The sequence below is a fragment of the Nymphaea colorata genome, chromosome 2 (assembly GCF_008831285.2).
Source record: "Nymphaea colorata isolate Beijing-Zhang1983 chromosome 2, ASM883128v2, whole genome shotgun sequence".
NCBI lineage: Eukaryota > Viridiplantae > Streptophyta > Magnoliopsida > Nymphaeales > Nymphaeaceae > Nymphaea > Nymphaea colorata.
This window is the reverse complement of record NC_045139.1, coordinates 381,297-396,239: the sequence shown is the minus strand read 5'-3', so window position 1 is coordinate 396,239 and position 14,943 is coordinate 381,297. Positions and strand designations below refer to the sequence as shown.

The window sequence follows — 14,943 nt, the reverse complement described above, 5'->3', positions numbered from 1 at the left end:
TCATCAACAATTGTTACGCAGACACCAGTTCCACGTATCCTGGGGCTTATTGGCAGTTCTTTCTGAACCGAGTAAGGTTGAGCATGTTCAAGGTGGTCTCTTTCATCAGCTCGGTCGTCAATAATCTTGCGTCAGCCTCTCAAAATTTAAGATAATTTCAGTGGTTCTAATGTCCTGGATGTATATGTCGACTTTGCCAAGAAAAATAAGGGAGATCGGCAAAAGAAGTTGGTTCACTTGACAGTTTTTTCGTCTGCTTGTCATGTTACTAGCTTCTCCTCACCCTTCCTTTGCCCATATTGGTGCCTAGTTCTACCCATTTCCTAGTTAGTTAGTTAGTTGTTTTCTTTTTCGGCGTCAAGCATATTTGCTTGGTATTCTCTTTTCAAGTAATGGCTTTTGGTTATGGGGCCTAAAATTACTCGTCTGGATCTGCTCAATCCATGGAGCTCAGAATTGTTTCTGGTCTGAGCTGGGCTAGGTCGATTCTGTGTCATCATTGTCGATCTATAATTTATCATACCATAAAATTCATAACATATTCTATGTAAATCTGGTATATCATAATTTGTCTTTTGAATCTGCTACTAACTGCGGTAGTACACTTTAACATTATGCATTGAGCTACCCACAGTTAACTCAGGTATGCAGTCTGTAGGCATTAGAACGCGAAACATCACATTGGTGAGGCGAATGGCTCGTTATTGACCTTCAGTCACAAATTCCAGCAGTAATTTCAAGTAGCTTCTTCACTATTGTTTCATTACGACGATCAAGAGCTTACTTGTTCTCAGTGAAATCAACAGCAAATGACTCCCTTAATTTGAATATGCTTGCTTCTTTCTATGTTCAAATGCGTTTTCTTATATTATATTATGTCTTCACAATTCGTAATGTTCATCTTTGATTTTCAACTAACCTAGAAAAAATCTTATCCTGGGGGTGTATTTTTCTTTTAAATTAAATAACTGCAAAGTGGTTATCAGCAGAGTCTCCAATATATATAGACCTCACTGTTAAGCATTAAATGAATGGAAAGAGTCGTTGGCACAACATACAGACGCGCCTGCATGCACATCTATTTCCAGGGCGGTCAATGATTTGAAGTAAAATTTTCACACAAACAAGAATCTCATGAACCATTAACAAAAAAAAAAAAACTTACCGATAAATCTGATATCAACATGCATGTGAAGTAGTGGTGCATCACCTTTGATCTTATTTTATTTGCCGTGTGACGATGCTTCGCGTTGCCCCGGCAGATTCTCCGGCCTGCATGCAACATGCCGTTTCAAGACATATAAAGTTCTTCGGCGGCGAGACAGCTTTCCCCAGCAGATCTCTACTTGGTTAGGTTTCTGGACTTTAAAGCAGGCTTCCAAATTGAAAGAGCTCCCAAAGATCAATATTTGGGGCGCATCTTAGGAATAAAATTGGTAAATCTGCTTAGCTCAAGCCTTCTCATGCAATCAACAAACTAGGGCTTGACCAAGTTCACAATCAATCTACAATCGCTTCAACGCAACTGCAGGCATGAAAGTGTCACCTACACTCTTGGTCGGTCAGCATGAATTCTATTCTAAGATTAGCATCTCAACTCAAGGGGTTTGGTATAGCTGGTTGAGTCAGCGTCGGCCATTGGTTCTATTGTAAAGGCAACAACCCCTTGTGAAAGCCTAGGCAAGTATAGGCTCTAGGTGTTGGGGTCCTAGCCTTGGGGTTTTATGCTGCCGCCTGCTGGGCGAGAAGTCTCTCTGCCCAAGTGCGGTCTCCTTGAGACCAAAATTAAAGCAAAAAGAAGAAAAAAAAAAAAAAAAAGATTAGTATGCTGTCTTCACCTATATAACTCGATTTTTGGTAATTGAAAGTAGTTGCTAAGTTTGGCATCTTACGAGTCACTAGCACGTCTTCAGCCGGTTTCACTTGGCTAACCCTTTAGCTAGGTTTAAAGAGCTTTTGTTGGTGTCGACGATGTGAATGGATGGCCACAAATGGACAAGAGCTTAGTACTTTCAATACAATTTAGTTTTTAGCTAATTGAATAGAACCACCCACATGCTTATGTCCAATGGTTTCCAACTTTCAGCCTTTACACCAACTTGGTTGTCTCTCTAAAATAGCACAGAGCAAATTTAATTCAAGTCAAGGGAGTAGCGGTAGTATATTTTATGAACCAAGGGGATCTTAGGTATAACCCCCATTTCTTCTCATCTAACAAGAAAAGGTAAGAGATTGAGATTGCGGGTGCTGTCAGCGTCAAAGTTTCCTTTCTCTAGAGTTAATTTGGTAGCAGCCGTGGCATCTGAACATGGTGGAGAACAAAAACTACCCATTGTTTGGTAACTTTTTTAGGTGAACCAGCGTAGACTTTTAATTCAAGAATGACGTCTTCATCACCTTTACAACAAGACATACAATTTGGCAAAGCTGAAAGCAGTTAAGAATTCATGTAATGAACTCTGAGTTCAAAAAATCTGTGATTTGAATATGTTAGGAAACAAGTTCCACGGCCTTGCCTTGAGATCAAATCATTGTCTGTATGTGATACAATAATATGATTTCACCGTTTTACATAACCGAACATGCAGCAGGTGGCTCATAGGGTAAAATGCTAATGGTTATCTGTTCACATGATCTACAGCACGGTGGCAATTTGACCTCTTCCTTCTTCTCTTCCTTTTTCTCTTCCTTCTTCTCTTCTTTTTTCTCTTCCTTCTTCTCTTCTTTTTTCTCTTCCTTCTTCTCCTCCTTCTTCTCTTCGGGTTTAGGTGGCGGCCCTATGCTTTCTACCTGTACACACTTCCCTGTCTTCCTCGCGCGAACAATGATCTCAATTGGGTCAGCCTCACCAGTTACTGTAATGATGCCTTTGGCTGCATCAACGTCGATCTGGTCGATGCCTGACAAGCCACATTAGTAATAAATATTAACCATTGCTAAATTATAAAAGACAAACGCTGCAAGTGGTGATGGTGTTGCGAATTGCTGCATATTTAAAGAACTGACATTGTATCATGCATTCCTGCAGTTTTTTTAGTTAACAAAGAAAGGAAGCACCAATAGACCAAGACCCCGAAGATATACTTCAATGAATACTGAAAAGTGAACAAGGATGAATGGCCCCATCAATTCAGCATCAACAAGAGCATAGCTATATAGCAGATGGATCCAATCAATCTGCTCACATATTGAAGTTAAATACCTGATAGTTCCTATACATTCAGGCAGACAAAAAGTTGATCACAATTATGAGAAAATGGTCCCCTGATATAGTAGCCTAACTTTGGCCGCCTCATAATCTACCAGAATTTGATCATTTTGGGAATAGAACTGCAGTAACAGATCAAGTATGAGTTCCAAATCTTTCCCTCTCCAACATAATAACAATTAAATACCTGATAGTTCCTATACATTCAGGCAGACAAAAAGTTGGTCACAATTATGAGAAAATGGTCCCCTGATATAGTAACCTAACTTTGGCCGTCTCATAATCAACCAGGATTTGATCATTTTGGAAATAGAACTGCAGTAACAGAGCAAGTATGAGTTCTAAATCTTTCCCTCACCAACATAATAACCATGATTTGGTCATTTTGGAAATTGAACTGCACTGACAGAAAAAAAATACGAGAATCAACGAGAATGGCTCTCCAGCTGATGACCACTGCAGTTTAATGACCTTTCTTGAAGGCTTATATATTGAGTTGGGATTGTTCTTGGACATCTAAGCATCTCCACAATATCAGTAACTCAAGATAGGGAATTGCACAATCCTGTTTGTTTGATACCAGTTATAATGATGCAGGCTCTTACCTTGAAGGCCAGAGATCGCCATGAGGAGCATCCTCTTGCATTTCTCGCATGAAATCTCAACCTTGAGAACCGTCTTGATCACCATGAGGAAAACAAAAGTTGCAGCCAAAAACTACGAAGAACTCAAGGGGAGCCGATGATTTCAGTCTTTTGGCGTCTTTTTATATGTAAATAGTAGCATGTTGGAGGGCCTTGTAACCTACCCACCATGTACGGTTGACTTGCGATTATGTGATGCCTTCACATTGTTACATCACATTCCAATTACGTTTATTCAACTTATTATCCATATGCTACGATCAGTAATTTCCCATTCATGGAAAATTATAACCTTTTTAGTCTTGTCGATCTGTAATTTCCAGTTCATGGAAAATTATAACCTTTTTAGTCTTGTCGATCTGTAATTTCCCATTCATGGAAAATGAGGACTTTTTTAGTCTTGTTGTTTTCATTTTTTCTTTCTGGAGTTGGACGATACGGAGGTGAAGTACATGATTTGGTTCTAAGGAATCGGCCATAACTACATCAGTTTACATGCATATACAGGCATTTTAAATGTGAAATTTAAAAATTTACAAGCTATCCACGTGTTTGTGTGTGTGTGTGTGTATATATACACACACACACATATATATACACATACACACACACACACACACACACACAGAGAGAGAGAGAGAGAGAGAGAGAGAGAGAGAGAGAGAGATTCTCGCTACCAAATGCAGGGTTGGTGCGTAAATGGTGATTCAGGGGATCAATTCTTCCCTCAAGCAATCTAAGCACATTTTTCCATCCAATGGTCGGCAACCAATCAAGCGCCGAGCCATTATTAATTGCTTCAACACCGTCACCATGGGACCTAAGATCCGACCAACTGATCAGGGTCGATCTGGGAAGTTGGGTTTTTAATTTCATTGTTTTAATGGTGTGTCAACCATTGATAGGTGGTGGGTTCTTTTTTCACATGTTTACTCCTCTTTTTGCACATTCTGTCAAAATCAAACATTTCTTAGTTTTTTCAGCTGCTGTTTTGGTGTAACGTTAGAGAGACAGAGAGAGAGATTTCTAGCTTTATGCTTCGCAAACTTTTGAACTGTGCAATTCATCATCTTCAATAACTTCTCATACTTTAAAGTGTTCATATTTACCTCACCCTTAAATCTTGAGAAAACTTTTCAATTCTCCAGTACTGTAATTGTTTCAGGAAAACCTTTCAGACCCTCTGAAGTTGATAAAAAGTATATTTGGCTTGTTTAGAGCATACTATCTGTCTAATTGTATCTCTTCAAGTCATCAAGAATTCAAATTAAGAGACCACAAAAGCAAGTGCGTTGCAAATGAATGGAATCCAATACAGCAAAATATATAAAAGGGGATCAAATATTTTGATTCAGTACACTAAAAACTGAGAAAGATCCTCAAACCAGATTCAGTACAAGAGTGACATGGAAACTTTTTCTAAGAACTAAAATTTGGATGGTAGCTTGCCTGCCTGAGTGGAACCTGCACCGCCTCAATATCGAGGTACAGTTTTTTCTAAATGACAAACAGCTTCTGTAAGGAAGAATAATTTAATAATGGACAAAATTTGGTGAGAAGAAAAATAATATCCGTAACAATCACAATTAGATATAGCTGCGTACAATAAGTTGGTTGTCTAAATACAAGATGCTTGCATGAAAACGATATACGAAAGAACTAAAAACTAAAAAAAAAAAGTCTGCCCAAATGAAAATGTAAGCGTTGAAAGGAAGTTAACAGACCAATGAATACACAGAGCCACGTCCCTTAAATGCAGAAACATGTAAACACGTAAGCGTTGAAAGCAAACTAATTAATCAATGAATTTAGCGAGCTACGTCCCTCCATATTTTAATAACAGAAACAAAGTGTTTTTATTTCTAGATGAAGAGATAAAGAAACAGGTACTCTCTCTCTCTCCCTCCCTCTAAAGGCCTTTTCAACTTCAAGGTTCAAACTCTTTTTCACGATTCCTACTTTCTCATCTTCGAGAACAAACTTTAATTGTTCAAACTTTTGAGGCAGTAAGTTTATTTCTTTCCAATTGCTTTTGAAAAATGGGAGTTGGTCGTTACTCTTGCCCACCTTGTTTCAATGAAGGATCTTTCAGCTCCACCTACCCTCCATTTCTTATTGGCCCTTTGCTTCCTCAGCCAATCCAACCATAACGGAATTGGGACAGAGGGAATTGATCAAACCCAGACGAATACCCATGAATCAGATTTTAAGCGACAAATTTTCCCAGTAATTGTCACATAAGAAAACGGCAACCACAAAGTGAGAAATAGCATCTGTAACATTGAATGTTTGTCAAATTTGGTAGGAAAACTCATACCATCTGATCTGAATCTGATTACTAGTGAGTGAATTTTCTTACTGGATCCAATTATTTGAAGACAGATTCGGATCAAATATCAGGTTATATCCGAACCATTGACAACCCCATGTGAAAACCAAAACCAAATGGTTCCCGAACAAAACTAAGTTTGTGACATAGATGGGTTTTGAAACACAGCCAAACTGCTCATGGAAATGGACCTGGTTTGTTCTGTTTTGTCCATGTCAGTCCTTACCTGCTTTCAGCATCCAGTCTGTTTCCATGCTGTACATGACGCAATCAGCTTGATATATTGACCGCCTACCATGAATTGACCTCGTTGGGATTTGGCGTAATCTCTTTTATTGTTTTGCCTGAGTACGCAAGTTATAGGTGACTTGCTCCCCATTGGATTATGTTCAACGCGAGGAAAACCTTGCACGGAACAGAATGTTCCACTCTGTTCCAGTCATTCCATAGTAAACCATGAAATGCTGAGGAACACCAAAACCGTTTGAACGTTCCTTGTTTGCAAGTGCTTGCAGGACCTGTTCCACGCGTTCTGCGATGCCTATTAATTATTAAGTGCCCTCTTATGCGATACCAGGTGTAACCTTTGGATATGTGGATGTGTTCCATGGGGTGCGATTGCTGGGGATACTCGATTGTTGAAAACATGTGTAAGTGAGACTATTCAGTGCTCTTCCATGATCTGAGTTTTTCTTTTCTTTTGATTGAAATCATAAAGTTATGGGGAATGCTTAAAAAACTTTAGAATCGACTTACCATCAAAGTTTTTCGGATCTCTTAAGATTTAGTTTAGAAAAACATTAAATTTCAAATCACTATAGAGTCTGCTCCATATAACAGAAATCCCACGTTACAGTGAACAGCCACAGTTAAGAGGTTATCAGATTCAGAAAGAAACTTTGATGAACTGACCTTTTGAGTAGGTGATGAGTTTGAGTTTAGCATGTCCTAGACTACGTACATAGCCAGTCAATTTCAACATTCAAGTGGAAACACCTCAACTGGTAGGGAGTTCATGAAGTCTTTGAGAGTTCCTGCATGCACGGAGAAATTCATGTACATTTATGTGAATAGACTGGTAGGAGTCCGCAAGACTTAAGGTAATTTCGAGTATCAGGTGCGACGTTACCATGTTCAACCACTTCAGCGGTTCTTTTATTGCATTGATAAGGACAATGTTGTGCAAACTTTGGATTCCTTTGCTGTCCCATGAAGCATATGGCCAAAGCCTTCAACTTGGCAGCCAGAGTTCCTGTACGGCAACATACAATAGCTTATTACCTCACCAAGACAGATTTTTCTGGGGCTGTAACCTTAAGCCTAGGAAAACTAGTAGGTTCTTATCGCTGCTTCTGCAAGGGTTGTGGCTTGGGTTTCCTCTTCAAAAGACCGAAGAAAGGAAATCCTATCATTTTTATTGACAATTTGAAGAAAAAAAAGGGCGTTAGCTTTTCTAAGTTCTGCTATTTGTGATAATGAATGTTATGACAGTAAGGCTGAATAGGCTGACTTGAAGTCTTGAACCGATGCGATGACAAACTCAATCCTGTGGCCGGTTCAAGAGTGTCATATATCAACTGTTGACTTTGTTTTTTTAGAATATATATATATATATATATATATATATATGGCTGGTTTACAACCAATTTGATTGAATCAGTAAATTGGCCGATTCACCGAATGGGCAGCTCTGCTGATTCTGTTTAAAACTGATTTTTGCATCACTGATTATCATGAGTGGAACAAGGATAATGTTTATAGGTTAACTCGAATTTTTCACCAATTTTTCCTTACCTACCAAAACATCTTTAATACCTCCAAATCATGGGATATCCTCTAATGACCTGTATTCGAACGTAGTTTCATGAAGTAAGCCGCAGCAACCAACCGAAACAATACCATGGGAAAGTTCAGGCAGCAGAATGGCAGGTTACGACTTGATATGGGGTCTTCAACTTAGCACCCTTCAGATTTCGCTCTTGCCACTTTCTCACCACCTGTGGCTGATGGATATATCATATATGCATTCTTCCTTTTTTTAATTTTCTTCTTTTTAATTAAACAAGACAGATGATGCTTGAACCAACTATTAACTTCATGTCAGAAACACAAACAAAATCACCTCGTTCTAATAACTGGCGAAGATTGCCTTTTCTTACAAAATTGCTGTTCAAGGTGTATTTTCACTGTAAGTCATCTCTGTTTTCTGGTAACTTTCCTGTTGTACATTTTTGGTTATTAAGGGACAACAACCAAATCTGGTGTAGGCTTAAGCTGATAGCATCAGTTTAGCTTTTGACTAGCATGAATATAACTGATCCTGCAATAAATTACAAGTTTCAAATTGAGGCACTTTACCTCCATAGTGCTAATAAAGGCCCAGGAAAAACTAGTTGATTCCTATCAAACGATTTGCTGGTACTTTTGCCCCTAACTATGTCAATGTAACATGATAAATGGAAACTTAGCTCATGATTGTGTCTACTAACATTGTCAGCAGGTCAAATCTACTGGATTACAAACTCAATCTACACTCATTCAATCAGGTCCGCCAAAGAAATTTGCAGCTAGATATCAATTGAATTTGGGCACAGCTTCAAAGTTGTGTCCAAGAAACCATCTGATTAGGACATGTAACCATCAGATCTGAAGCAAGACCCAGTTTTGGTTTCACAGTATTCAAATTCAGGTCTGAACCCGATTAGATCAGACTAGTAAAGTCTGAGCCTGGTTGAAGTCTGAACCGTTTGCACGTCTAGCTTGTAGTGCTTGGCTGGAAAGCATGGACAAGGCTGTGGAGGACGGTGCAAACTCAGGAAGTTTTCTATGCCCTTGCCATGAGTTAATAGCAAAATCTACTTTTTTAAAGTCCATCTTTTCTCCTTATGTAGGAATTAATTATCACAAAATCTCAGGTTAATTACTTTCTTTGAAAATAACCTCAAATCCGAGTGTAAGAGGTTAAAGAACATAGTGTTCTTGGAACATGTGTTCCAGAAACACGAAGTTCTCCTTATCAAACACCTCTATCCATCCAAAGGTTGGGGGGATCTATTGTTTATGAGACTTTTGGTGTTGCTTGCCTGGTGAAAAAAAAAATACTTTCAAGGTGTTTTAGGTGGAATACCAAACTGCAGATCCCTAGATAAATGTTCAGTTGATTCTTCAGCAGAGTAGCTTAAGATGCCCATGCTTGGAACCTCTCTCTTGCCTCAGCACTCTTTTGTGTCCAAACACGACCAACAATGAAAAGAATACCAAAACTCTAGATCTTGAGGAAGAACGCTGACTTCATAGACATTTCTTTCATGAGATATGCTTAGCAGGTACAAGAAGGATGTGCATGTGAATGCACCAGAAAAAAAAGGTGATGGAGATGGAATTCCCTGGAAAATGTAGATCTTAGGGATGGATTGATCAATCACAAGGTAACATTGATCGGCTCATCAATTCCCTGTAAGGTGGCGATCTGTCTAAAGTTTTGCATGTCAGGTCGGACACATGCCCTCATCTTGCAGCCAATGTGAATTTATCATAGATGCCGACTTTACAGGCATTAAAATCCCATACCTGCTTCAACTTGGAGGCTTTAAATCAACCCACCTAACCAGATGCATAAAATCCTTACTGAGACACCTATATGCAATCGGATGGAGGTAGTTTTCTCTTCACCTATCCACTCTCCCTCCTCCTAGTAAAGTAATGTACCTTAGGCAGTGGCGTGTGGAGACTCACACTGGAGCACCCGTTCCCTGAGTCCCTTTTACAGGCAAAGAAGGGGAGAAACATGACCACACGCTAATTGAATCACACCATTCTCCTACTTCCCTCCATAAATTCACCAATTCAAGTTTAGTCTTACTGGCTCTCATTGGACACTTGTTCATCCATCTCTGAGCTTCTTCCTTCTCTTTGGATGGGTGGAAAACGAGTCTAAGTGATGCATGCTACCTTCTTCATTGGTTGAGTGCCTTTCTTATATATGGACTACCGCATTTCAGTTATGGACACCAATTTTCGAACGTACAGGCAAGGTGCTAACTGTTCATCTAGTGAAGTGCAAAGGCATTTCATGAGAGAGAGAGAGAGATGCATTGTTAGACCATGTTTTGCTTGTTCAAAGCAAGAAGCATGAACATGTAATGCTATTTCCATGATATTGCTCGAATACTGGGCACAAGGCAAACCAAGGAAAGACACAAGAAAATGGCTACCTAACGAAAGCAATGACAAAGAGAAGACACGGTGAAAGACTACATGCACTTCATTACCATATTGGAAGACAAAGTAAGCAATTCACGCTTGTGCTCCGGATGAACTTACATAATGACTGCAGTATATGATTACTGAACAAACAAAGCCTGCCAATATGAGCCGGCATCACCAATTAATATATGTGAATGAACTTTTTTCACGGTATCAGAGAATGGGGCAGTGCCAGTGATTATCTTCACGTACAACGAACCAGGAATCACATCTTTGGCAGCAATTTGGCATAATAGGATATGTCAACTTCGTCTCATCCTTAGGAGGACCAACACTCACAAGCTCTGCACACTTTCTGAATTTCCTTATGCTTTTAATGATCAGTGCGGGATCAGTTTCTCCTACTACCGTTGCCGTGCTTTTAGATGGGTCCAGCACAATGGAAGTAACACCATCCAAGTCTGCTACAAGCTTCATCACTTTCCTCTTGCATTTGGTACATAAAAGCTGCACAGAGACTACGGTTTTCTGCGACCGGGTGCAAGAGATGCTTTAGTACTTTCAGGTGAGAAAAGTGTGGTACTCAAAAAAGAAAAAAACTTGAAGCTGCTTATTCTCCAGCCAAGATGTCAGTAACAGCAATGAGACGAAGAAACAACAGAGATGACATTAAACATACCTTTGGCATGCTTATTAAACAAGAACCGCAGAGGTATGCAGGCTCTGGCAGTAGCAGCAAGGTGGTAGGACAAGATAATAGTGCGCAGGATACTGGACTGCAGAGTTGCGTATATAGAGGATGCTTGTTGTTCTTTCTCTCAATCATAGCCCTTATTGTCATCCATCATTATAACCATCAGCATCATTATTGTGCCGCTGCCGTAACAAAAGGCAGGACCCTTAAGCTACCTTATAGTTGCATATTTTTACATAATTTAGTATCGCGTACTGATATATCAGGGGAAAACAACAGCTCACGAAAACAAACATTAAAGTTAAGATAACATCTGTCACCGAATTTTAGGCGAGTTTTAGGTGAGTCGAACTAGTCCACTCGACGAGTTAAATCAGCTTTTGGAAGAGTCATGAGTTTTGGACTTGGTGATATCGCACTTGGTATCGTATCACCACCATGTTTGATTAGCTTACATGCAGTTACGAAGCATTATAATCATTATCGGACCGAGTCAAAGCCTTTGCAGAAATAGTAAATCTAGTGCATGGAACCGTTGGTGTCTACCGAGAAGGTAGGCGGGAGAGTAATTATGTGTCAGACGTTTGATGGCTATGCCAGTGAACATTCATTGACATGCATGTTGCCTCTTCAAAATTTCTAAAACGCAGCTATGGAAGTAAAAACAGGATAAATGGGTGAGAACTTTTTCTGTTTTGGATGAAAAGGGCGAGGCCATTTTTACGCGAGAGAGGGAGAGAGAGAGAGAGAGAGACGTGACATATTTGTTGCATCCATTGTAGCACAGAACTACTTGCTATTTTTCATCGTCGCCCGTTTGAGCAGCCGAGTTGGACGATTGCTAGCCCCAGAATGGGCTCTGGAAAACGCAACTGTAATAATTTGCAATATATGATAAAGCTGATAGGGTTACCTTGAACCAACATAAGATTGATGCTTGCTCGGTTATGCTGCTGCTGCAGGCAAGAGACCTTTCCGCGGCTTGATCAACAGACCATGCGGACGTCGTTCATAAGCTTGTCAACAGTTGTACCTTATTAGGCATCACCAAATTTTACCAGAAAAGTTTTGGAGAAACCTTTGTTTTCCTCACTTTGAAGTCAAAAAATTCTTAGAGTAGTCTGCCTAATGTATGTCCGAGCCCGGAGTTGAGTACAGTGAATGTTTTGATGGGACCAATTCTGATATTGCAAGATTCTCCCCATTTTGTTTCTCGACTAAAAGCATAGAACAGCTGAAACCCGACTTAAACGCAGTGACCATAAACTAGGCGACGCCAAGACGCAGTATATTTGTGTTCACGTGGAAGCTAGTGCAAAGTTCCGGGTGGGATCGGAAGAACCTCCAATTCAAGGCATTCACAATTCCACATCCACATTTAATGCAGCTTTCAAGGCCAAAGTCTGAGAGGTCATCCATTATTGCAGTCAGAGACCAAAATAACAGATACGCGATGGTTGTACAGCTCGCTCATTTATTTGAGACAATACACCAGTTGCTTATGACTGCAAATAACGTTAAATAACTTGGCAGAAGAAAAAGGGATCGTGGAAATAACTGTCCGTTTTGGTGTGTTCATAGGTGACTTACTGTCGTAATTAATCCCATTCCAATGGATGAACAACAGAAGGAGCTTCAACAAGTGCATCAACAATCAGTGATCAGTTTACTAATCAAGAACTTCAATAGCTTATTTTCTGATAAACTATGCTAGGAGCAGCACTCTGAGTAACGCCACTCATGAAGTTTACCTAACAATCGGTCCCTAGAAGTAGCAGTTGAAACCTGTGTTACGCTAAGGTAAATGCTGAGATCTTTGGTGGTAATAGTAATACCTCTCGCGTTTCTTTCGCATTAAATACCAGCGCTGGATCCCTGGCAGCCCTATATTTCTCCTCGATCTGAGGCAGGAGCCACAGAATAAAATCATGCAGTGCCAAAATTTATCACGAGTATACCAGTTTGAAACCAAATTTATGATCTAAATAATCACAATGAGTTCATGTGACAAGGGATACAACAATACCAGCACCATCAACCAAACAAAAGAAAAGAAGCGTTCATTAACCAAATGAACCTCAAAAGACACCGGGTACCATATGTTAGCTAATCAATTGAATGACAGTTGAGAATGCACGAGAAACTTGAAATATTCACTCAAAAATATTATTGAAGATCATGGGTCGCTAATGTTAAGAAAAGGGCTGGAAGGGATTGGGGCGTCAAAGCACTCGCATTTCATTGCGTTAGGGAGTGTCTTCACGTAAAGCAGTGCTATTGCAGCACACATAGCCACAAATATCGTTCCCGGGTTTTTATCGCAAAGTTGTTTTTCCAAAAATCTTGAAAAAATCTTGGAGTTTTTTTTTTAAATAAAAAATCAAAATTTTACGTAAAAATACAAGAAATAAAAAGCTAATACGTTTGTATTGCATTTAGGAGGTCATGTTAAATACCTAAAACAAGAGGAAATAAAACAATGAAACAAAAATTGAAGAAAATAAAAAGAGAAAATTTAAAAAAAAAATGAAAAAAAACGCAAAAAAAAATCGTGACAAAATCACGTTAAAATTAATCATTTTTTACGTTTTGAATGTATTGCGATATTTTCCCGTTTTTATCATTTTCTTTATTTTTTTCATTTGTGGCTGTCGCATATAGCTTCATTCTGATCATTGAATCCCACAGTTAAATGTGCAGACTATCTTATGTAGAACATCTCAAGTTGAATTTTGCAATAAACCACCCAGGTTTTGAGTAGGTCATTCCTTTTGATGCATATGACATCCATGGGGAGAAAAGGAAAAAAAGAACTGAACGTCTGAACAGTCTTCCAGTCCAGTAGTTGAAATCGTCATGCAGACCATTGAAATCTATGTGAACTATAAATTAATTTCCTCAGACAGAAGTATACACACTGTGCACAGTAGACAGATGTGGCACGAGGCAAGAGGGCAAATACATAGCTCTTCTAGAAAGTAAAGCTCAATATAGTGGCCTTGAGGCTGAAACTATTCATGTTGTCTATACTTGGAAAGAAAAGTTTTATAAGGTAATCCACGCAGTAGATACCAGCCTATGACATGTCCAGTGCCAAGGAGTTGCCCAACTGTAAACTTGTACGTGAATATGCCGGAACTCTACACGTATCAGGGTAACTTGGGTCCTTGTGCGAGTTGCTGCTACATGCATATAGATGAAAGGAAAGCTGTGCCATTTGTATAAAAGAGCAAAAAGTCATTCAGTCCTCAAGAGCACCACAAATTCTCAAACATTATTAAAAGTGACCAATCTCAAATCCATGAGTTCTTGCTCAACGTGTCTCCCACTAATATTAATGTACAACAACAAAAAACTATTGTCGCATTAGATTGCACATGAAGTCAATTATGTTTAAATTTCAGAAATAGGCTCTGTTCAAATTCCACGTAATTTCACTAAGCAAGTTACTTATATGTAGGCATTTGCTTTTGCACTTGCAAATATGGGGATTCTTTAGCTAATAAAGTCTATTGATCACCGTGATTTTAGAGCAGTTATTATCAACTTACAGTAGTAGAATCAGTCAATTCTAGCTCTCCTAGTTGAGGAAAAGAAGAGAAACCAGAAACCAAATAAAGCACAAAAATACAGTTATCTGAACAAAAGATGAGGTGAAGCTTTTATTCAAGGTTTCTTCTGTTACAGATATCCAAAATAAATGTGAAAGGTGAACGTCTACCTGCTCTAAGCAGTAGCCTATGCCACATTAAGCGGCATCAAAGACATTCTTGCACACTGTGTAGTGCTGGAAAGTAATGAGCAAAAGTTCCAAGTAAATGTGAAAAATACCATAAGCATTCCATTTTTGGTAAGTGTGTGC

The 14,943-nt window shown here is 39.2% G+C and overlaps 2 protein-coding genes across 2 annotated transcripts; both read right to left on the bottom strand.

Moving 5' to 3' along the window:
- Positions 1–2,368: 2,368 nt before the first annotated feature.
- LOC116248357 (heavy metal-associated isoprenylated plant protein 43-like) lies at positions 2,369–3,952 on the bottom strand. The gene is made up of 2 exons (XM_031621105.2): positions 3,814–3,952; positions 2,369–2,900 (listed from the first exon to the last, which is right to left on the bottom strand). The coding sequence occupies exons 1-2, from the start codon at positions 3,896–3,898 to the stop codon at positions 2,569–2,571; spliced, it is 417 nt and encodes a 138-aa protein (XP_031476965.1). The 5' UTR covers positions 3,899–3,952; the 3' UTR covers positions 2,369–2,568.
- Positions 3,953–10,315: 6,363 nt separating this feature from the next.
- Positions 10,316–11,252, bottom strand: LOC116248356 (uncharacterized). The gene is made up of 2 exons (XM_031621104.2): positions 11,067–11,252; positions 10,316–10,915 (listed from the first exon to the last, which is right to left on the bottom strand). The coding sequence occupies exons 1-2, from the start codon at positions 11,226–11,228 to the stop codon at positions 10,601–10,603; spliced, it is 477 nt and encodes a 158-aa protein (XP_031476964.1). The 5' UTR covers positions 11,229–11,252; the 3' UTR covers positions 10,316–10,600.
- Between the last annotated feature and the right edge of the window lie 3,691 nt (positions 11,253–14,943).